Below are 25,750 nucleotides of genomic sequence, written 5' to 3'. Positions count from 1 at the left end.
TTTGTTTTCTTATATATATAAATGATATGAGTAAAGAAGTGGAATCAGAGGTAAGGAAGGGGGGTTAGGGATTGGAATAACAATTTCTTCGAAAACATTTCGGAAAAGGCTAGGAAAACAACAGATAGGGAATCTGCCACCTGGGCGACTGCCCTAAATGCAGATCAGTATTGATTGATTGATGATTAGTGAAATTGATGGCATTAGTGTTGGTGACATTCCTCTCTTCAACTGTGCCCTTCTGACGTCCTGTGATGTGGAGTGATGGTTTTTCACAGTGCTGTATAAGGCATTCTTTTGAGATATTGGCATGCATTTGTGATGGCCTATTTGGAGATGACCTTTTGTTGTTCTCTGCAATTCTGATACTACTTATGGCAAGTAATACTCCAACATGAAATTTTTCAAAGATGATACATTGTTTTTTCCATATTTAAATAAACCATTACCTTTTTATAAATAACATAATATCTACTCTGATACATCAAAAATTAAAATACCTTACTGTACTTTTCCATACACAGACATCCATTTGCCTTAAGTAGCATGTTTGGTAGCTCTGTACATTAATACAATACTTTATACTTAGCAGCCCTGAAGATGGTTTTCCGTGGTTTCCCGTTTTCACACCAGGCAAATGCCGGGGCTGTACCTTAATTAAGGCCACAGCCGCTTCCTTCCAATTCCCAGGCCTTTCCTATCCCATCGTCGCCGTAAGACATATCTGTGTCGGTGCGACGTAAAGCAAATAGCAAAAAAAAAAAAAAATATTTACCTCGTGATTGCGAGTGATTGTGATATTTAAAGCAGAGTATTTTAAATTTCTTAATCAAATATTTGTAGGTTTTTAGCACATAATAAATGAATATTTTCATATTTTTAGCATGTTTTTGTGCAATTTAGAGTGTTCAAGTTTATGGGTGTCCCTTGTTAGTAAAGTGAACTTCTAACGGATAAAATTAGTTAAGAGACCAGTACTTGGAATGATATTATAAAACCGCGTAGATTTTGTAATTTGTTAAAAGTAATCGTTACTCATTACTGTACTAAGACATTATCTGAAAATAAATTATAAAAACTCACTGAAAAAAAGTTTCGTTTATCCCAGAAACTCTTTGTAAACCAGGTTTGTGGTATTGCCTTTTGGGGCTATGATAACCAGAGTGAAACAGAACTGTGCATGTGAGAAACAGTGTTCTCAAGTTGAAAGTAAACAACAAAACATGCTTCTTTATTTTTAAAAGAGATTCCAAATACCTATTTCTACGTCTGTAACATCTTCAGATTTTGAGATATAACTATCCCCATAAAAATAATTCAATCCCTTTATCTGTCTTTCCCCCAACCCCACCCCAGCTAAGTGGATTTTTGAAAACAAAACAAATACTGTACTTGTTTCTTTATTTTGAAGGAGATTCCAAATACCAATTTTCACGTCTGTAACATGTTATGTTTTTTACATATACTGTAGATATATCAGTACTCATTTTAAAAATTCACCCGCTATTTCAATTCTTTTCACCCCTTAAGTGGGTTTTCCAAAAACCAAAAATACTTGTTTCTTTATTTTTAAAGGAGATTCCAAAAATACCGTTTACACGTCTGTAACATCTTCAGTTTTTGAGATATAAGTATCCTCATAAAAAGAATTCAATTTTTTCACTTCTTTCCACCCGTCTCCCCCTTAAGTGGACTCTCCAAAAACAATAAATACGCATTTCTTTACCTTTAAAGGAGATTCAAAATACCAACTTTCACGTCTGTAACATCTTCAGTTTCTGAGATATAAGCATCCTCATAAACAGAATTCAACTCCTTTACTTATTTTCACCCCCCCCCCCCAAGTCAATTCTTCGAAAACAAAAAAATATGTGTTTATTTTTAAAGGAGATTTGAAATATAAATTTTCATGCCTGCAACATCTTTAATTTTTTAAGATATAAGTATCCTCATACAAATAATTCTACTAATTTTTCAATTCTTTCATCCCCTTAAGTAATTTTCCAAAACCAAAAGAATACATGTTTCTTTATTTTTAAAGGAGATTCCAAATAACAATTTTCACGTTTGTAACATGTATAGTTTTTGAGATATAAGTACCCTCCTACAGAGAAATAACTAAAATCAACTAATTCACCCCTCCCCCAAGTGGATTTTTGAAAACAAAAGAATACGTGCTTCTTTACTTTAAAAGAAGATTACAAACACAAATGTTCATGTCTGTAACATCTTCAGCTTTTGACATATAAGTATCCTTATAAAAAAGAATTCAACTCCTTTTTTACCTTCCACCCCCTAGTAAGTTGATTCCTTTCCCCCAAAAAATGTGTGTTTCTTTATTTTTAAAGTAGATTCTAAATACCAATTTTCACGTCTGTAACATTCAATTTTTGGGATATAAGTATCGCCAGAAAAAGAATTCAATTTCATTCACTTCATTTCATCCTCCCCCCTTAAGTGAATTTTCCAAAAACAAAATAATGTGTTTCTTTATATATAAAGGAGCTTCCAAATATCAATTATCATGACTGTTACATCTTCAGTTTTGGAGATATATGTATCCTCATAAAAATAATTAATCACCCCCCCTCCCCCCCCCCCCCCCAAGTTCATTTTCTCCCAAAAATGCTTGTTTCTTTATTTCAAAGGAGATTCCAAATACCAGTTTTCATGTCTGAACATCTTTAGTTTTTTAGATATAAGTATCCTCTTAGAAATTATTAAACAAATTTTTCAATTCTTTCACCCTCCCTTAACCTGTCAAAGCCGAATGTCACCTACAGGTGACACCTAATATTAATAACATTTCCTGCTCATCAGGCTGCTTGAACTTCTCTGCCTGTTGGAAGTATTTAAAGAAAGGTCTTATAATTTGAAATGGACCCTTTTTGAACTCGCAGCCTGCACTGATCAGTCAGCTCTCGCTCACATAAAAGAGGAAACAGACTGGATTGAAGTGGTGAAGCAACTGCAAATTATTGTGGTATGGAAAGCATGTGATAAAAGGTAATTTTATTTGAATTTTATGCATGTATATTGCTTAAAGGTTCAATAATGAAAGTGATACATTCTTAAGCATAATATTATAATTTAAGCATATGTTATTGCCATGAAAAAGCATGGTGTCACCTGTAGGTTACATTGGTCACATCAAGAAGGCCTTTTTGTCCAGTTTCAATTATGAATAGTATCTGATATTCACTCCATGTTTTTTCTCTCTCCTCAGTCTGACATTGTATGAGCTACTACAAATTTTGGAAGATGAAAGTAATAATGCACCGCAGATGATATTATTGTTTCCTCAAAATGATGGGCAGTTTACGGATGAGGGAGGTGGCGATGAAGCAACTGATTCTGTCGATGTCAACCCCTTCGTGGTAGAATGTCGAGGTTGACAGTGTAAATATACGTGATACCAGCTTACGACGGTAAGCCGATACCTTCTAATGAAATGCAGCAGGCATCTAGTCTTTCTAGGACAAATAAACCAGCATCATCAACGAAAAGATGCATTACAATGTGGGCAGCTACAGAGGAGAATAATTCTTCTTATTCTTATTTTATTTTCCGATTGGGTGAGGTGACGTGCATGAGGAACCTTCTGAATATGACAGACTGCAACTGTCGCAGTTCAGTTTTTTGAGTTACTGCTCAATGAAGAAGAAGAATCTCATTGTGAAAATGTCCAAGTTATACGCTCCGTGCAAGAACCATATGCTAGATATAACTGTGGTCAATTGCTACGCGATTTGGTTACCTCATAGACTTTGAGCCTTACCAAGGGTCTAAATCGGACTTTGAGCCTTACCAAGGGTCTAAATCGGCTCCGAATCTGGGACAGTCTGAATATGCGTTAGGGGCAGCAGTTGTCCTCACACTTGAATGTAGGCTACCAGCAAGCTGCGAACTGTAACTATACTGACCAATGTCACCTACAGGTGACACCCCTATATTTTCTTTGTGGACTACATTTCCTGCAGACTTTTGGTTTTGCATTGTTTTTTGTAGTGTCGCTAACATAATCTGAAAAGAAATACATAGATTTATTTCCTGCACTGTGTTTGGGCTTTGACGGGTTAAGTGTATTTTCCAAAACGAAAGAATAGGTACATGTTTCTTTATTTTTAAAGGAGATTCCAAATACAGATTTTCACGTCTGCAATACCTTTACTTTTTGAGATATATGTATCCTCATACAAAGTATTCAACAAATTTTTCAATGCCTTCACTCCCCCCCTTAAGTGGATTTTCTGAAAACAAAGAAATACGTATGTCCTTTTTTTAAAAAGAGACTCCAAATACCAATTTTCACGCCTGTAACATGTAAAGTGTATGAGTTGTTCTGTAGATATTCTCATTTTAAAAATTTACCCCCTTTTTCAGTTCCTCTTAAGTGGATTTCTCGAAAATAAATGATGTATGTTTCTTTACTTTTACAGGAGATTCCAAATACCTATTTTCACATCTGTAATGATTTACGTTTGTGAGAAAATTATACTGTAGATATAATCTTTTTTTCAAATTCAGCCCCTTCGCCACTCCTGTTCATCCCCCATTAATTGGATAGAAAACAAAAAAAAAATGTGTTAATTTATTTTTCAAGGAGATTCCAAATACCAATTTTCATGTCTGTAACATCTTCAGTTTTTTAAGATATAATTATGCTCATAAAAGGTATTCAACCCCTTTTCCCCTTTTTTTTCGCTCCCTGTAAGGGGATTTTCCAAAAACAAAAGATGCGTGTTTCTTTATTTTTAAAAGAGATACTAAATACCAATTTTTCCATCTGTAAACTTAAATTTTTGAGATATAGATATGCTCATTTAAACAGTTCACCCTTCTTTACACCCTCTTAGCAATTGAATATCCAAAAATACTCCCTTAGTGAGAACCTACAGTACACTCTAATATAAATGTATCCCCAAAATTTCAATTTGTTCTATCCAGTAGTTTTGGCTCGGCGATGATGAATCAGTCAGTAGTCAGGACATGTTATTGCATATATATAGTTGAAGCTTGATGGTAATCAGTAATTATGTCCTCCGTCCTCTTGCTCCCTCCATTCCTTCCTTACAACATTTATCTGAAAAATTGACATGTCTTGCTTGGAAGAAAATTTTTCTTGTAGAAGTATAGAAATGAGACCTTATTGAAGTCATATCTTAAGTGTGGAAGTTATTGATTGTGTTTGAGCTACTTTCTTGGAAAATTCCTATTTAACTTATTTATAATTTTGATACACATACTTCAGTGGCACATTCGAGTAGTAATTTTCCTTCTGTTCCCTAGTTATAGCGTTTGATCCCAACTGAGGTCACTTATCTTTGAGGTTATTTAAATGCCGCAACTGTCTGTCTTGTCTATTAACCTGCTGAAGAACTCCTGAGGGACAAAATTCCAGCATCCTAGAAATTCTTAAAAAACTATAGCAATTGGAGAGACATTAAACAATTAACATCATTATTAATTAATAACTAATGTTGATACATCAAAAATAAATATTCAAATTGTATGAATGATAATTGAAGGGTCTAAACCACATTTTCCAGCAAGTTGAGTTTTTTGCAGAATAAGGGTCTATATCATCTCAGGTTATTGCATACGAACTATGATAGTCACATCTTTAACAGAAATAGGTCATTTGTTTGGTAAAAAACTTCTTTGCCTGTTGGAAGGGCCTATGCCATTCATTCAAGATGGCTGCCAGTGTGTTGAATGTTTCGTCCAACAAATTATAAAACCAGAATAAAACAAGAAAAAGGAAGATGAGTATGAATAACTAGAGGGATAATGAACGTAAAAGGAAACGAAATAAGGGTGAGGCTTATACAACAAGAAAAGGCATTATAAAAGAAACAAAAACGAGGCCACAACAGGTGAGTGGAATAAGGGTCTGTAATAAATGGGTTATGTTGTGCTAAGGAAGATCCTTAGAATGAATTTGGTCTTTTTTAATACATAATACATTTCACAAACATTAATTTAATTATCATTACGCTAAAATGGTATAGGGTATAACATTATAATAATTTTCTGCTTCTTCGTTGTTTAGGGGCAGTGTGTATGATGCAGAGATTTTTTAACAGGAATGGGTGTATTCAGCTCACTGACTGTGAAAAGGAGGAGTGGTGTACGGACCATGGACCTTAATGAGCAGTCTTCGTTTGTTGTGAATAAGTGCCTCAAAGTCTCTGAACCGAAAAGGAGGCAAAATCAGAAAACACATGCCACTTTATGTCGGAAATATTCTTTTGAATACCACATTACAGCAAAAGGTAGTGACAGTAGTTCACTGCAGGTATGTGAAGGAACTTTTTCAGACATGTTTAGTCTGTCTGCCCAGAGTTCTGACTTCCAAGACGTGGAATGTTGGTCAAAGACCCTAAATTCAACGTTAATGAAGCAATGTGACTGAAGTTTTCTGAAAATGATCCCACATCCGTGTTTATGGGAAGATCCCACAATTTGACTGCTCCTCAGTAGAGATATACCTTAGTTAAAGGTGTCAAGAACAGACTGAATCAGCCAATCCTCCTGCCTCAAGAATTGCCACAACTCTTATTCCATGATTTCAAAATGAGAAAATGCTTTTTTACAACATTAATAAGGTTAATTTGTGATCATTCGGTTTTCAAGTGGTTTTTAATCATTGTGATTTATTTCAAAATATATGTTTTTCATTTTCTCATTATTCAGAAGTTTTTTCTGTTTCCTGAACATTTTAGATTTGTGGCATAGACCCTTATTCCGGGGGGGACCTTCAATTCTTGCAGAGATTTTAAATCATTTACATTTTAAATAATGCCTTTCAAGAATGATTGTTATATACATTTATCAGAAGCCTAGTGGAAATGTTACCTTTGTGTGAATTAATATCTGTCAGGTGTGATTAGTGTAAGTGTTAGAATTGTCGTCCCCCCCCCAAATCTTTTACACACAGATTCCATTAAACAGTCATTTTTGTTTCTCAACAGGCTGGATTTGAAGGCAGTGAAACACTGTCCCTTGGCAGCATGGGCAGTCGGAGTCGCAGTTCTTCTGAGCAACGCCAGATGCGAGGTGGCCGATGGTACAGTGGAAGCAATACCTCCCAACGGATGGGGTCTATCTTGCGACTCGTCATTCTTAAGGGTATTTCTGCTCAACTCACCTCAGCCTGTGTAAGTTAATGCAATGAACATTATTCAGCTATGGTTATAACTTACAGTACATTGACTAGTAAAGCTGTTACTAGCGTGGGTCAAAGTGAATACAGTGAATGGGGTAGATTTTTCAGAAGATGCACGTTATTTTTGCAAGAAAAGCAGGAAAAATAAGTTTACAATTTAATTAATTAAATTTTTGTGAGCCAAGATGTTTCAAGAAAAGGAAAAGAAATTTTTCTTGTAATCCATATTCATAGGGGCTTAATCAGAGTAGTAAATGAGGAGAGACCGGTTTGAACACTTAGCTATCATGACTGCATTATACTTCACATAGGCTTTCAGTAGGTACATGCGAAAGTGGTTGAGGTCCAGACTTGTCTTGTTCACCATTTTTGCTTTTTACTGAACATCTCTCTTACATGTATTACATATACTTGACATGACCTAATAGTTATTTAAAGAGATCAGTTTGATTCATCTACCTCTGTGCCGTTGCTGTCTTGAGCCATGTATGAGAAAATGAAGATGCCAAAACTGAAAGGCAAGTTTGTGAGAGCTTCATATTTCAGCAGCTATCTCAAATACACATGGTGGGCTGGAAGTTACATTACACTTTCTCAATTGCTTAAGTTAAACAAATATTATAATTTGCTTTACTGTATATTGAACATTATGTCTGTGTTTCAGTATGAGTATTATCATTATTTTGACAATTGAATAATGTACCATGCTCAGTAAGAAGTTTTAGAGAGGAAGTATTTTGCAGCATCTGAATGCTTCTCTCACAGCAGCATGTAGTTTGTCCATTGTTTTGTAGTGCTGTTGGCTGACTTCATCCTTATTAAAATCCCTTAATATATTGTCTGGAACAGAGCAAGTTAGTTATGCATTTCGAGTCACGTAACTGTGAGCTTGGATTTTGGAGATGGTTGGTTCAAATCCTCTGTTGGCAGCCATGAAAATGTATTTAAGTAGTTGCCCATTTTCACTCCAAGCATATGCTCAAGCTGTACCTTAAGGCTAGTCGCTTGCTTCCCATTCCTAGCTCCTTCCTATACCATTGTCACCTTAAGATCTGTCTGTGTCAATGTGACATATAAAGAAAACAACATTGCCTGAAAGTTACCAGATGTGAGGGATTGTCTTGCTATCTTTAATCAGCAGTCAGTTTATTGCCTGGAAACAATTCATTGTCATTCTCAAATACTGGTAGCAAATGTGCATAATCTCCATCTTGTTTCTGGACTAGGATATTTGTTATTCCTGCTAATGTGAGGTGTGGATAGAGATATTGTTGAAGCATGCATTTGTATACTGCCCAGTAACAAGACCATAATAAGAAATATGGTCCAAAAATGTAGTTTGCAGACATGCCAGCTGAGTTCAGAATGTATAGTGGGTTCTTTTCCAATTCTTGCAAGAAAGGAGATAAAACTATATTTTTTGTTCATATTTCTTGTTGTGGTCTTGTTACTGGGCAGGATACAAATGCATGCTTCAACAATAGCTCTATCCACACCTCACAGCAGCAGGAATAACAAATACTCTTGCTCAAAACACAATTTTGCAATTTCTGGAACTTCCTAAATTATACATGCATCTGTGAACATTGTAATTGCAGTTACATTCTAAATATAAAATTTGGAGATGTGTAGCGCATAGAGGATTTTATCCCAAAATTTTTGGGATTGAAATTTTAAAAAAGTTGCTAAATAGACTGTATGAAGCAAAATGGTCAGTGTGTATTACCTATCAAGGTGTCAGTTTGTCACTGATGTCAGCCATTTGGTTTTGCTAGCTGATTTTAGTAGCATTTGCACTAGCAGACTGAGAGGTTGTTTGTGAAAAACTCTGCTTCCTATTAAGTGAGTTGAGTAGCACCTTTTATTGATTTTTAGTTATTTTATAATTAGTTGGTACTTGAATTTAAGGATATCAATAACAAATGAACATCATTCCTGCAGTTCTGAGAAGTTATGTTTATATTGCAATAATGTAGATTTTTCTCTTTAAAGGTGTTTATAACAACAGACTATAGTGATTATGTCTATCTACAGAAAGAGTTTTCATCAATCATTAAAAGGACGGAGATGCAGCATTGGTGTGGAGCTGTTTTTTGGTCCCTAAAGACAGTAAAACAGCACAGTGTACATATTAAAAACCTTTGGAGGGTCAAGCAAAGGACTACACACTCATCTTTCCACCAAACATGGCAAAAATTTATTATTTGCAAGATCGTCCTCATCAACTGGTAAAGAACCACCACCGTTGAAGCGGAAACATAGCTCATTTGAGGACTTTTTTTTTTTTGTTTGTTAAAACTGATGCTTTAGGGTATTCAGATTTACTGAAAGCTGCTTCAACAGTTCGTAACCATGTCATCAATTACAGCTACAGAATTAAAAAGCATATAGAAACTGAATTAACTGCTTTAAAAAATAAATGCCAGTGCTTTAATTTGAGCTTTGATGAATGGACATAGACTTCCAACAAAAGTTACATGAACATAATTATTCATTCGGAGAAAAGGTTTTGGAGTTTAGGCCTTGTTTGTATTGATGTATCTTTGAAGGTGAAGACATGTGTTGATGTTTTCAAGGAGCACCTTTCTCAATTTGATATTTCACTGGGCAGCGAAATCATGACAGTTGTAACAGACGGTCCAAATGTCATGCTCAAAGTTGGAAAACTTGTCAATGCAGAGCACCAGGTTTGTTTTGCTCATGGCATTCACTTAGCTGTTTGCGATTTACTTTATTAAGAAAGTATACCCTGTATACCTGATGCTTCAGAAAATGAGTCCACTGAGCTCCAGGTTGCAGACTCAGATGATAACTAAGATCTTGAATCAGAATTAGTCCTTGAAGAAAGAGAAAATTGCCCAGATTCGACAAATGACCAGAACATGAAGGATGTAAATAAAAAGTTTGCAAGATAGTTCTTATTTTCAAAAGAGCCTTGTTGAAGTATTGCACCATTCTTCAAAAATATGTGAAGATAGAGCATGGCAAAGAGCTAAGTTTACTGCTCGGTTGCAAAACCAGATGGAATGGCCTCTACACTACGCTCAAGCGTTTTGCGTTTTTGAAATTTAGCATCAAAAAGGCGCTTATAGATTTGAAGAATCCAGTGCAGTTTGAAGAGTCCAATTTCAAACTCATCGATTAAATCATTAAAGTCTTGGCTCCAGTCAAATTAACTATAGAAGCACTCTGTCGCACCGTTGCAATTTATGCACAGCTGATGCTGCCCTTAAGTTTCTTTTTAGGCAGTTAAATGACAGTAGCTCCGATTTGGCTTGTAAATTCAAGATACATTTACAAAAGTGCATGAAAAATCACCGAAGAAATGAGTTGAGTGGCATTTTACTACAAAATCCTCATAGTGACAGTGTGGTGTTGGCATTCGATGATGAAATAAAGCATACATTTTAAAGTCCGAGCAAAGGCCTGATAGGAAAGAACAGATTGTTTCTTCAGTTGAGAGATTAAGTGGTTAAAAAATGACCAAGAAGAATAAAACATGCAAGTCGAGCCTACAAATACAGAAAAAAGTGATATGATGCTCAAAGAAAAGCTTCAGCTGGAAATAGAAAACAGCATGAAAAAGATGTCTCCTGAAGCATTAAATGGAAATGATTTTTCCAAAATTGTTAAGGACGATATTAACCTATACGAGTCTTCAAATTCTACTCTGAGCTATAACCTAGAGCAGGCTTATAAGTATTTACTAATGATTCCTCCAACTTCAATCAAAACTGAATGCGCTTTCTCAGCAGCTGCATATACATGCAACAAGTTGAGAAGCAGGCTTGGTGATGAGACACTGGATGCGTTGTTATTTCTCAGATCATATTTTCATGATTTAAATTAGAATGTTCCTTTTAGATTAGTCTTCTTTATGTTTAAGGGAACTGTGACTGATTAATATTATTTTTTTAAATACTTTTTGCTAAAAAACTTACTACCTACTTACTATGTTGTTACATGAAAGTTATCTATTTAGTTTTTGTTAAGAGAAATTTTTGTTAATTTTCAAAGTTTATTTGCACAGTTTGTTACATAAAGGTCTTTTTCAATTTATATAAGTTTAAAGAGATCTTGCTGATTCTTGAAAAACTTCAACATACAGACCTGAGTGATTTTAGGTCTGGTTAGTCTGACTCTAAGTCTGATTAGTTAGAGTGATCAGATTAGCTAGGTGTATACCTTAAAATATGTTAATTTTTGTCTAAATTTTTATTTGTTGATTAAAGAGCTGATTTCTGTAAGTTTTTATTGTAACCCTCAATACTGGAATAATCCTGGATCCCAGGATTGCCTAAGTATAACCCTTATACTCGGGATTAGAAATAAGGGCCGGGATCGAATTCTCTAGTAGGGCACAGCACAAACATTGCACTGAATATCCATGTTAACGTCAATCAGTATATCTGCAGACAGCGGTAGAAACAATATTTTCTTTCGTCAGAGGTTCCATTATTGCCGTGCAACAAGACAGAGCTCCTGCACATTTTGTTATGAATTATTTCCAGATTCATGAATTGGGGACAGATAGAGGAAGCATAGGCCTCTCTGACTTGACCATGAAGAAGCTCTGACTCCTCCACTCCAGACTGCTTTGTGGAATCTTATTAAAATAAAGTCAGCTAACAGCACTACCGAACAACAGATGAACTATGGGCTGCAGTGCATTCAAAATTCAAATATGTCACGAAAGATTTTCGCTGCAAAATTTCTCATCAAATGTGGCAGCAACAGTTGTGTAACTGAAACAATAATATTCATTCTGGACTCGTAATGTTATTTTTGATATACAATAAATGGAAATATCTGTGAAATAAATGTGATGTATCATGATTATGGCCTCACCTGTAACAGCTCTTCAAGATTTTGTACAGCCCTTCCAGTTAGTGTACCATGTAAATGGTATGATTATGATTTACATTTTGTGGACGACGTTACTCATTTCACACTGCTCACTATTCTGATTTACAGGATCGTGTTAATGCAGGATTACCCACAGCTACAGCAGCTACCATGATGATTGCAGTTGGCACATCACATGGACTGGTCCTTTTATTCGATGCTTCACAGACTCTCCGTTGGTGTCTTGGTGCAACGGATCAAGATCAGGGCTCTGTGTCAAGTTTAAGTTTTAATCATGATTGCACACGTCTGCTGGCAGGCTATGCACGTGGCCACATTCTCATGTTTGATGTTCCTAACGGCAAAGTGCTGCGTACAATGTCCGATGTTCACCCTCCAGGCACTGCTGTTCTTCATGTTAAGGTAAGATCAAAATTTATATTTGAGCACTTCTCTAAACTCGTATGATGCATTTTCCTAAAATGTTGTTTAGTGATTTCCAATGCCTTCTCTAATGCCTGTTTAAATGGCAAACAGCTGTAGAGCAAGCTTTGTATCTTCCCATTTACAACTAGTAACATTGCTAGTAACTCAATTAACTTGTTTATTTGCTTCATTTACTTGCCAGTAAAAATATAAATAATAACAGCTAGTGAAGACATTTCATCTCATTACTGGAATATCCTGGACACAATTTAATTTTTTTTAAATCAAACCTTTAACATCATAAAAATTACAATTGTTTGGAGAGGAAATTAATTTGCAGATTAAAAGTAATATTAATTTTTGCCATTTTTGTTTTAGTTGTAGTTATTATATATCTCTGTGACGAGAATTGAGAAATGTGTTAACAGTGATGCTTTCACGGCCCGTACTTGTAGACATGATATGGGCTTTTGGGTTTATGCCGTGTCAAGAAAACAAGGTGAAACTCTTTGTTTCGCAGAGTCGCAGAGAACTTGCTCTGTGTCTTCAGAAGGAAATCTTGACTGATCACAAGGAAGACTTCTATAATAATGTTCTCTTGACACGGCATAAACCCAAAAGCCCATATCTTGAGGAATGTGCTTTGTTACTTTAAACATAACATCTAAAGTGAGTGAGGGAATTAGTCTTAATTTGACATGAATCTTTTTAAAAGTTAGCAGTAAAACGTCTATGTACAGACTCTCTCTCAAGTCTTCAGCCCAGAAGCTGGTCGGGTCCTCATGTAATACCACCAAATGTAATGTGGTTATAAGGAAACAGCAGAAGCCCATGGTGGTGCCATAATAAGGTGGTGTTAGGCATGATGACGAGTGAAGAAATTTGCCATTGCTTTCCTCACTGGACCAGAAAGTGCTACTGCAGCATGACTGAACCTATAACTAGCACATTTCATAAGATCCAGACACACTGCACCACCCATACCTCGATAGCTTCTCTACTGTCAAAGCTGCAAATGAGTCTGAGACTGGGTGGAAGCCATGTTTTACTTTAGCCTATATATTGACATGAGTCCCTGTCATTTAACCGCCTCACTGTGCAGTCGAATATACTTGAGCTGCCTGGAGTGGCCCGCCAGGTCTGTGGTCGAGTATACTCGAGCACGAATTTGCGCTGCCAGTGCTGCGATCGAATTTACTCAATCTGCCTCATAACTAGGGCCTGGATTCTTATGTAATTATGTAGTCCATTTCTTTACTTGCAGACCACTGAAAATGAGAAATGTTGACGAATTGTGGCTCTGATATGGTTATACTTAGGTTTCATTTTTTATTTGTACATATTCTTAGTAATATCACATATTTTACATATGCAAAGAATGTAATATTTTTGTACATATAAACAATATTAACTTTAGTAGCTTTTCTTTTCATTTTAAGGGCAAGAGGGCAACAGGAAATTAGCTGAAGCAATAAATTGTGTTAAATAATCCGCGATTTACAGTGCTGTCCGCCTGGTGGCTGCGATCGTTAAGTCGTCAAGTCTACATGGTCTGACACCGTGGTTAGTCGGTTCGAGTCCCGTTGCTTGAAAAAAATTTCACCATCATGTTTTTTGGCAGGAGAGGTGGAATTCCTAATCACTAGATTGCGTGCCAAAAGCCTGAATTCAATTCCAAACCCCCCCACACTGTTCATATGGAGTGCGAGTATATGACGCTGTTGATGGTGATTCGTCCATTGAATGGAAAAGTTAAGCTTGGAGTAGACTGCTTGGTGCTATTTGATAGGAGTAGGCTCTCTGCAGGCACCAGGTTTCATACCCTCCCTTTCTACTTTCATAACTGCAAGTCATAATAAAAGGAATATATAAACTTTTTTTAAAATAAATTTAGCGCATTCATTCTGTTACATATTAATGTACATATTTTGTGAATATTACGTATTTAAATACATATTTCATCGATATTTGCTACATTTTTTATGTAGGTACATATTTAGCACTTTGATAATGCATAAAAGTCTGGGCCCTACTCATAATCAAGTGAAAAGACCTGTAACCTTTCTTAAGACACTAATGTTTTAGAATTTTTTATGTGGAAATCAGAAAAATGAACTCTTTATTAGTGGATTGAACCCAACAAATTAGAAGTTGAATTGATTTGGGTCTACTTTTTTACTTTTAATGTTAGAAAATTTCCCTTATTGAATAAATCAAAAAGTGATTCAGGACTAAGTTCATGAAAATTGTGTTGTAAAACTGTCAAAATTAATTCTTTAGAAATTTAAGAACTTAAGAAATTGAGTCATACCACTGAACGCAGTAATGGCAATCGGTAATTTATTCATTATTTGAAAAAGTTGGTGATATTTTGAAGTTGAATCATCATTATGATCTCATCATTATTTTCACATATCAAGATGTAGATAGATCAGGGTAAATACAGTTCTACTCCATTTTACTCTACCGGGTGAGTTGGCCCTGTGGTTAGGGGCGTGCAGCTGTGAGCTTGCATCCGTGAGATAGTTGGTTCACCCAAATCTTCGGCAGCCCTGAAGATGGTTTTCTGTGGTTTCCCATTTTCACACCAGGAAAATGCTGGGCTGTACCTTAGTTAAGGCCGCAGCCGCTTCCTTCCAACTGCTAGGCCTTTCCTATCCCATTGTCGCCATAAGACCTATTTCTGTCAGTGCGATGTAAACCACTAGCATTTTACTCTAGCTTCTCAATATTTTTCTCATCCTGTTCCTGTACAGGTGTTATTGCCTTCTACTATTCTTAACTAGGTACATCTACAGTAATCTGGATCCTCCCCAGCATCTTCATCCTTTCATTTCTAATTCCATAATTTATGATTCTGCCAAGAATGGAAAAGAACAACAGTGTAAAATAATTAGTGGCAACTTATTAAAAGAAAGAAGAGGAGGTTTCATTGAGCAAGGATAAAATTTGAACTACTTTGGTAAATAAATACAAACTGTACCATCATCAACAACAACAATGACGAATACACAAAGGCAAACAAATGGAAAGATTTGGTTAACATTCATCTGGGATCATTTATTTTTGTAACATAACTGGTATCATGGTGTCTTATCAGACCCCAGGTAACAAATTTAACAATGTTGTCTTAATTTTATGTTGTTTATTGAATTTAATTCTTTTAAAGTATGTTCAGTTACATTACAGCAAAATTTAAGAGAATAAATTACAAATACGGAAGGAAATATAAAACTACTAAAATGACTGTATGAAATAATGCACCTTCCTATTTTTTCTCAAAAATCTAGAAAAAATTTAATGATTATTTGTCAGCTACTGTAGTCTTTTCTGCAGAACTTAGTCAGTAAAAGAAAAAAATTGCCAGGTTGAATGGTGCAGACGGTTGAGGCACTGGCCTTCTGACCCCAACTTGGCAGGTTTGATCCTGGCTCAGTCCGGTGGTATTTGAAAGTGCTCAAATACATCAGCCTCGTGTCTGTAGATTTACTGGAATGTAAAAGTAGTCCTGTGGGACTAAATTTTGGCACCTCAACGTCTCTGAAAACTATAAAAGTAGTTAATGGGATGTAAAGCCAATAATATTTATTAGAAACAAAATTACTGAAAACTCAAAACATAAATTTACATTTTCGTGTCTGGAATTCATTTTGCCTAGAATGGACTATTTTCCTTATCACAGGATTCACTATTAATAAATTCAGTAAGACCCGGGAAGGAGAGGGTATATCTATGGGAAAGTTTGGGAGCCATCTCACAGACATATGATACCAGTTGAAGGTTAAGAACTGAGTCATGAGCACAGGTGGATTTCGAAGCACGTAAAATATATTTTAAGAAAGAACAATCATTTCACTTGGGTATAGCAGCGTATGAGTTAGCAGTCTTAGCTGCTAGGGAGGCAGTCACATTCCCCTGTTGTCTTACAAGGTTCCTGCTCAGGATATACTGTATTTACTTGTGTATTAGACCCCCTCGCATATTAGGCCCCTCCTGGCTTTTCAAGACAAAGAAAATGAAAAAAATAAATCTTGCATACAAGGACCCCCCCAACAAAATTCGTCAGAGAAGAACGATGATTCTGTTTCGAAGCGAGTACAAGACTTACTGCAGCTCTGATGACATTGCACAAATTTGTTAATAGTTTAGTCCGTATGACCCATGCAATGAAAATGCGTCAAAGTCATGCGGTACATCTGTGTTTCGTAGTTCAGAAATGTCCGCCTCCATAGCATAGGTGTACTTCAGCTCTGAAGACGTTGCACAAATAGGTGTATAGTTTCATGTCTGACCCACGCATTGCAAGCATGCATCAGTCATGATATATGTCTGTGTTTTGAAAAAAACGTCCGCTGGTGTAATGGTCAGCACAATTAGCTGCCGTTCTCGGGAATCTGAGTTTGATTCCCGGTACTGTAATGAGATTTACGAATGGCAGGAAGGTTGATATGCAATATGTTTTATATATGTAACTCCCCTCCCCTGGGGGTGTGTCTTAAAAGAACTGTACCACCTCAGTTTTGGGGGACGTGGAAACTAGTTTACTTTAGATGAGAAATATTCACGATTATTGCTATTAATATAGCAGGCAAGATCATTAACAAAGTGATCGTTTAATATCTTGTAACTCGGGCCAATATAGATATTTTGGGGGGAGAAGTAAGTTTAAAATGTGATAAAAACTATCCAATCCTAACGATTGTTTTACTCGCCAACATACCTAACAAATAATAATAATAATAATAATAATAATAATAATAATAATAATAATAATATTGATTTTATGTCCCCACTTACTTTTAACGATTTTTGGAGCTGCCAAACAAAACATACCAGGGTATGAACTTACAAAGTTAAACATTATGATAATAAAACACATTACCATCACACCTATAGATATCCATAAATGTGGCAAACTTTCCTGTTATTTATTTTTATTCTTTTTGTCGTGGAACTTCTGGCACTATCCTGGCGATAGCATACCTAACCTAAACAGTGCATTCTCTCTTATCTCATTTACGGCTGCTTAGGTAAGTTCTGATGTTATAAATGTAGAGAACAAGCATGAAATATACTAAAAAATAAGAGTTTGGCTTTCAACAGCTGCAGTTATCAAAAGAATGCTTCCAGTCACTATGTATTACATTCGGAAGTAAAACTCGTAACGTACGCTAGTTATCAGCTTGTGGTTTGGCACGCTTTCACAGCACGGCTTTATTCGGAAGGAATGACTTCTGCTACACATACACTAACTAGGAATATCAGAGACCAACTCCAGAAACCATTTGGGAATAAATTCACGGTATTTGGACTCTACAGTCAGGAACAAAACTATTTTTAAAAGGTTCAAAGAGGCGGGACCTCGAATGCTCTCGATTGCAGTGCATGGCTGACGAGATGGCAGTGAAGATGTCACTTGGAGTGACGACACGCCGGTAGCAGTTAAGTTGGCGGTGCAAGACGATAATTCAAATGAAAGCAGCAATCAGGTTTACTGTGTGGTAGGCCTACTGCTAAACTGACAGAGACAAATGACTGGCCATTAAGTTATTTTGTATCAATATTGCATAATATGATAAAAACGATACCCTTATCCCTCTTCTCTACGGGGTCGAGTGTGTAGTGAGACGAATCTTTGTACCAAGTTTTTATGACCGTATGCTCTTCCTGACGTCAGCCTTATCTAAGGAATTCATGAAACGAAATGAATGATGTGACATGAGTAGCTAAAACTGCCCATATTTACTTTATATGTTCACCATTTATTGTTTTTTTACATTTAGAAATACTGCCCTCCAATGTAAATAGCCAGTATAACTCAAATACATTCATAAGTTTGTTACAGAATAGTGTAGAATATGTACATGTATAATTTATAGCTCTTTATAGCCTTGAAGTCATGTGCTCACTGCACAAAATTTGAGGTTATCGCATATTTACCTTTTTTTTTGATTGTAAATGTGGGGGGAATAAAGGGGTATAATACGTGAGTGAATACATTACATTCTCAGCTGGGCTGTTAATGTCCCACTGTCTGGCTCCATGGCTAAATCGTTAGCATGCTGGTCTTTGGTCACAGGGCCCCTGAATTAGATTCCTGGCATGGTCGGGAATTTTAACCTTAATTGGTTAATTTCGCTGGCACGGGGGCTGGTTGTATGTGTTGTATTCATCATAATTTCATCCTCATCACGACACATAGGTTGCCTACGGGCGTCAAATCAAAAGACCTGCATCTGACGAGCCAAACTTGTCCTCGGACACTCCCAGCACTAAAGCCATACACCATTTTTTAATGTCCCACTGGGAGGAGGAGTGGCAGGCCACCACTGAAAGGAGAAGATGCCCCGGTGTGTACTTGCAGTGGCCATCTGACCGCAGTGCACATCGTTACGGAGTACGCAGACCTGGCTGATCTGGACCTTGGTCTAAAACTTCTGAGTACCATTTCACTCATTCTACGAGACGACTAACAGTCAGTAGACTTTGTCATGCGTTTTATGAGGGATAGTGAGTGGCCTCTTTTATTGTTATTAAAAGTGAAATTTTTATTTTAATACTTTCTTGTAACTATTTTTCATTGTAAACCATGCTTTTATTCTTATTACCTATGTTTTAATATGTTTTTAGCTTTTAAATTGAATAATATATATGATTTTACTATTAAATCAGTGTATTTTATTATATTTTAATTTATTTTAATTATCTTACAGAAAATAAGGCATTGCAAATTAGATCCACTGACTATTTTAAACTCATTATCTTTTGCCATTATCATTTTTTAGAAAATCCTAGTCAGTGGGTAAATTTTAGCCCATCATTTAATTTTGTATCTTTTACTATTTGGGGTTGATGACCTAGATGTTAGGCCCCTTTAAACAACAGAAATCATCATCATCATCATCAATATTTCACTGGAGTACTTGTATCAAAGAACCACACCCGGGCGACTGGAGTGGGACAATGATGATGATGATGATGATGATGATGACGATGATGATATGTATCAAATCTCATCTTGAAGAATTTCCAGCCTTGATAGTAAACACATAATTCATTGCTGGGGCCTATAGTTGACTAAGTTCAAACTAGTGTTGAAAATGAATTGTTTCCTCTAAAGGTTGATCATTTCACTTGAGTACGTTGAATAGGGCTCAGAATGATTTTAAAATTCAAAAAATTATTTAAATAAAGAAGAAAAGTACATTTTGATGCTTAAACCAAACTCTGAGGAGGAATGATTAGAATACTACCAGCAACTGTTATCACAATACGGAAATAGAAGTTACGAGCTTCCATACCTTAAAGACTTCATTGACCTAATTGAAACCAAGGAGTTAACAGAAGTGTTGAATGCTGTTAAGAACAGACCCCAGGATTTGCTAGAATAAGTAAGGTCTTCAATTATGCACAACAGGTTTTTTTAAAACAAAGATATCTGAATTTTCTGAATGTTGACTGGAAATGTGGCCATATACCATACCAAAGAATTAGAGATAATCATCCATATATTCAAGAAAGGAGGTAGGACTGTAACAGTTACTGAGGACTTATTTTTGTTGAATACATGGTACAAAAAGTACTACAAGGTAATAGGAACTATGTTTACAATGTTCTCGCGAGTCAGTTCTTCTTGAGAGAAATGACCTTGCAACAGATTGTGTTGATGGATAGTTTGTTGTATCCGAGCTTTTTGAGAAACAGAGGGAATGCATGACCTATACTGAAATGAAATGAAATGTCGTATGGCTTTTAGTGCCGGGATATCCCAGGACAGGTTCAGCTCGCCAGGTGCAGGTCTTTCTATTTGACACCTGTAGGTGACCTGCGCGTCGTGATGAGGATGAAATGATGATGAAGACAACACATACACCCAGCCCCCGTGCCATTGGAATTAACCAATTAAGGTTAAAATCCCCGACCCGGCCGGGAATCGAACCCGGGACCCTCTGAACCGAAGGCCAGTACGCTGACCGTTCAGCCAACGAGTCGGACATGACCTATACTGTGTTTCTTTCATTTACTGTGAGAAAGCATTCAACATAGAAGTCAGAATATCACATACAGGAATACCAAATCATTTTATAAACATAATTCTAAACTGTATGAGGGGAGAAGTATGAAATAAACTTCGACGAGTGTCTTAAGAAACAGCACAAGCGTTTTATTTTATTTATATATGACAAAATCACATTATTCTGGCTGAATTCACAGACGACTAACTTTTTCATAAATGACTCAGCCTTCATTACTTATGTCTTTGCTGTTGATCATATTTCACTTGTTGACTCATTCTTCCCGTCTTCACATATTTCTTTGCTGTTGGTCATACAGTATTTCATTTCATGACTCATACTTCCGTTCCTCACGTCTCTTTGCTATTGATCATGTTTCGTTTGTTGACTCAAATCCAGCGGGGAGAAGCTGGTGTGCTGACACCTGAGCCATGGAGGCTCTAGTACAGTATATTATGCACAATAATTAGCAAGAAAGAGTCAGTTTTAGGGGAATTTTCTAAAATGGGATATCGATCCTTAGAACGCAGTCATCTGCTGGATGGGATGATTTCAGACATGGAAAAGGCACTTTCTACATGGCTTGAACATGGTTGGTCATCATCCTTTTAATCTCAATATAGCAGGTTTGGTTCCAGCTGAGATTGGTGGCATTGAGTATGTTCATATATGATAACACTGTTCCAACATTTGAAAGAACCCCTGTGGGACAAAATTCTGACTCCCCAGATTCCCATAAATGCCATAGCACTGAGCTCGATAGCTCCAGTCGCTTAAGTGCGACCAGTATCCAGTATTCGGGAGATAGTGGGTTCGAACCCCACTGTCGGCAGCCCTGAAGATGGTTTCCCATTTCCACATCAGGCAAATGCTGGGGCTGTATCTTAATTAAGGCCATGGTCGCTTCCTTCCCAGTCCTAGCCCTTTCCTGTCGCATCGTCGTCATAAGACCTATCTGTGTCAGTGCGACATGAAGCCAATAGCAAAAAAAATGCCATAGCAATTGAAGTAATGTTAAATTAGTAACATTATACATTTAACATCGCCTCAGCTACTGTTGATCTTTTGAAACTATGGATTACCAGAATTTGGCCCTCCAAAGTTATGTAACCTGTCAATAACTCTACTGTACGAGTCTTGTGCATTTAAATAATTTTTAATTCGAACTGACTGCTCGGGGATTTTATCCCTTGAGCAAAGACAGCAGGCACCGAACCTAACCTCATTGTATAACATGTACTTCAATGAAGGACTTTTCTAAATTGATTGCGTAGTTCCCAAGTTTACCCATTACAATGAACAAACTTTTTCTCTTAAGGCGGCTACACATGTTACTGTATAACCGTGCGATTTAACTGCACCAAGCAAACTGCGGAGATTTATCTTATGTGTGGTTGGTAAATCGTTGCAGTTATTTCTGCTTGCACAGTTCATCGGAGCAAGTTCATTTTTCTAACCAATAAAACTGTGTCGATTGCGTTTGCACAGTTTTATTGCAACGTGTGGACCGTGGCGACTGCCGATTGCTCAGTTCAAGTGAGTCACTCGTTAAGATAGTGCACGGTACAAGTTATCGGAAGACCAAAGCGGATATCATGGACATTTAGAACCTTTCATTGAATGCTATAGAAATGAATTTTGTCTCTGGCAGATAAAGTCTAAACATTATCACAATCGGAACAGAAAAGACGCCGCCTAGATTAAGTTGATTGAAAAATATAAATTAATTGACTGCAAAGCCAACAGAGACAAAGTTGTGAAACAGATTAATAATCTTAGGAGTTCTTACAAAAAGGAATTAAACAAAAATAAACAATCTAAAATAACGGGGTCAGGCACTGACGAGGTATACACTCTGCGTTTGTGGTACTTTCATCTATTGGACTTTTTATATGAACAAGAGACCCCAACTTTGGTACAAAGCCTAACTCATTTAATACATTTATGTGTGAATATCACATTCTCTGTAGTAGCCAAACTTTAGACCTCACTCTGCGTGTCTTTTGTTTTTTCATTATACACACTCATAGGCCCAACGCCGCTAGTACGTCATCATCGTCCGTAGATGACATGTTGCTTTGATAAATGTCTGATGAGTACTGTCGATCGACACAGTTCTCTCTATCGTGTGGAGGCTATAGGGCTTTCAGTTTTACTGCGCAGTTCATCGTTGCAGTAAAGTCGCACAGTTATACAGTAACGTGTGTAGCCGCCTTTAATTATGTTAGTGTAGATACACTGTCGGAAATTGAAATTCCAGCACCAAGAAGGATTTAGACTAGGTAAACAAAATTTGGAAGGTCTGTTTGCACATCTGAAAGCTGACACCTATTCAATTTTATGCTATAGTTGATCAAGAGTGGTGCTAGTAGCGCCATGGTATGTATGACTGCAAAGCAAGTTTGCTTTTAATACGCGCTTTACACTTCATGAGTATTAGTCATCGTCTGATGTTGACGTTGTGATGTAGGTGTGAGTCAAACATGCCTTTAAGGTGACAAAGAAGGCGTTATCAGCAGCTTACTGAATTTGAACGAGACATTGTAATAGGGCTACGAGAAGGTGGATGTTCTTTCCGCGATATTGCAGAAAGACTTGGCAGGGATGTATCCACAGTGCATCAGTGTGTTAGCAGCAGTGGTCGCGGGAAGGCTGTCTCAAGAAGACCGGGGTCCAGCCGCACGTGGCCCGTTACAGAGAGGGAAGACTGCCATATTCACTACATAGCTGTGGTGGATCGTACTGAACCTGCAGCAGCCATTAGAGCTTCAGTTGGCACTAGAGTGACACAGCAAACTGTAAGAAATCGGTTACTTGAGGGACAGCTCCAAGCCAGACGCCCTGTAATGTTCATGCTACTAACTCCGAATCTCTGCCATCAGCGACTTCAGTGGGGTAAAGATAGAGCTCATTGGAGAGTGGTGTGGAGATCTGTTGTGTTCTCAGATGAGAAACGTTTCTGTCTTGGTGCCAGTGATGGCCGTAGTTTGGTAAGGAGGAGGCCAGGTGAGCACTTGAAACCAAGCTGTCTGCAGCGCTGACACACTGGAGGTACACCAGGAGTTATGGTCTGGGGACCAATTTCCTTTGACAGCATGAGCACTCTTGTCGTTATCCCAAGACAGCGGATTTGTACATCAGATTGGTGATTGAACCAGTTGTGCTGCCATTCATTCACAGTATTCATGGGGGTGTTTTCCAATAGGATAACGCTTGTCCTGATACTGCTGTTGTCATCCAGTGTGTTCTACAGAGTTTCGACCAATTGCCTTGGCCTGGGAGATCACCAGACCTTTTGACCATTGAGCACGTATGAGACATTATGGAATGACAAATCCAGCATTATCCATTACCAGCATTAACCGTTGCTGTTTTGACTGACCAAGTGCAACAGGTATGGAACTCCCTCTTACAAAATGACATACATCACCTGTAAAACACAATGCATGTACGTTTGCATGCTTGCATTTAAAATCATGGCGACTACATTAGTTATTAATGTACCACCAAGACACATGTCTTCTTCTGCATACTTGAACCTGTGACCTGCAAATTTTAATCAAATAAATATGTTAAATTACGTACAAAATTGTTTAGCCTAATTGCATTTCTCTAATATCTTCTTGGTGTTGGGATTTCATTTTCCACCATTGTATTTGATAATTACACGAAGATCCCAAGGTTCTCTGCTATATTAATGCAAACTTTATGTGGAATTATAAATTATATATATGAACATTAATGATTACAGTTTACTGAACCCTTATTCCAAAATTAGTTTCCTGTATTTGACTTTGCTGTGTGTATGTTTGTATAGTTCACAGATTCTCCCACACTGGCCCTTTGTAGTGACAGTGGAGGCTCAGTTTTTGAACTGAACTTTCGACGGACTATGGGAATCCGTGGATGTGATTCTAAATGCTTATTTTCTGGAAGTCGCGGTGAAGTATGTTGCATTGAACCTCTACTGCTTCATCCATTAGCATCACATCCACTGCATGGTGTGGTTCTAGTTGCTATGGCTACATTATCCAAGGTAAAGTATGTAATCTTGAAAAGTAAACTATATATCTAATTTACATATATTGATTACATGTATGTATTTACATGTATTGGTTTCTGTGCTGTGTGTCCGTAATAACCTCAGTTTTGTGACGCCATTCTTTTTCAGGTAATAGTAGTGAGCATTAGGCCACGAATGCAAGTATTATTTACGCATCCACTACAATGTAGTCCAGCTACCCTACCGCTCCTCACATGGCAGTTTGTCATCATTCAGATGGCTGATTCCAGCAGAGTAGTGGATCCAGTGCTATCCTTTGCTAGGGAATCTACTATTTATTTCTTCCAGGTTAGTACTGTATAGGTTGACCAGAACTGACTTAACAACCTTGTTTGGATATGAAATCTGCTATTGAAATAAAGCAAGCTTGGTAAGAGAAATATAGGAAAGAAGAGTGATATAACTATAGTTAAGTGTAGATACTCATGTACGTAGTAGTAGTAGTAGTAGTAAGATCAAATCCAATTCAAATTTTGAAAGGGACAATGGCACTAGCTTCCCTTTAATTACAAGGGCTCTTTTCAGGTAAACAGTTTACAATGATAGAAACATGAAAAATAGATTAATGATGAAGTCAAACTATATGGGTGTCGTTTGTTGGTTGGGTCCCAACCTACACTTTCAGAGCGTAATAGCCAAGTGATGTCGCCGCTGGCTTCTCACCAAGGCAGCAGCGGTTTGAATCCTGGCAATGCATGTGGGATTTTTGAGATGGAAAATCACATGCCAGTTGTTAGGATTCCATGTAAAATTCTAGTCCCGTGCTATGCCATGTAATACTACAAGCTTAGTATTTTGCAGTCTGCACTTTTGAAGTAAAATAAATGCACCTAATGTCTATCAAGGAAACCTGGTCTTTTACCCTGTCTCAAACAACCTGGGATTCAAAAATACAGTAAGTCTGGCCACATACGGGTTGCAGTACTATAATAGAAGAGCCAGTCAAAAAACTACGAGATCGATAGGTAGTTCAAATATCCCATAATTAGCATGTTATGAAAAGAATACAAGATTTAAACAATCACCAGAATGAATCAAGAAGATATTCAATATAATTCTGAAGATTAATATACTCACCCATTTAATTGCTGGAAGAAAGATAGGTTAGGTACTTAATCCCGTTCATAGCGTCATAATAACTGTCGGAGTCGTTCACGTTTTTTATGATCCCTTCAATGGGATCCCCTACTAGGTGGTCTATGCCTTACATTATTTTTCTTCCGTCTCGATGAC

General features: G+C 36.9%; 1 protein-coding gene across 2 annotated transcripts in view; it reads left to right on the top strand.

The window, feature by feature from the left end:
- The window catches only part of Vps8 (vacuolar protein sorting 8), a 221,275-nt gene that overhangs the window by 18,735 nt on the left and 176,790 nt on the right, over nucleotides 1-25,750 (top strand). The window contains exons 2-6 of one of the 2 annotated variants that reach the window (XM_068225914.1): nucleotides 2,821-3,006; nucleotides 6,975-7,160; nucleotides 12,143-12,436; nucleotides 24,272-24,490; nucleotides 24,626-24,805. In XM_068225914.1, coding sequence (XP_068082015.1) covers nucleotides 7,014-7,160; nucleotides 12,143-12,436; nucleotides 24,272-24,490; nucleotides 24,626-24,805 — 840 coding nt within the window. In that variant the 5' untranslated portion in view covers nucleotides 2,821-3,006; nucleotides 6,975-7,013. The remainder of the gene's footprint in view (nucleotides 1-2,820; nucleotides 3,007-6,974; nucleotides 7,161-12,142; nucleotides 12,437-24,271; nucleotides 24,491-24,625; nucleotides 24,806-25,750) is intronic. The other variant, XM_068225913.1, reaches the window with a different exon arrangement.

Source organism: Anabrus simplex, chromosome 2 (genome assembly GCF_040414725.1).
Source record: "Anabrus simplex isolate iqAnaSimp1 chromosome 2, ASM4041472v1, whole genome shotgun sequence".
NCBI classification, from domain to species: domain Eukaryota; kingdom Metazoa; phylum Arthropoda; class Insecta; order Orthoptera; family Tettigoniidae; genus Anabrus; species Anabrus simplex.
This window is presented reverse-complemented; position numbering and strand designations above follow the sequence as displayed.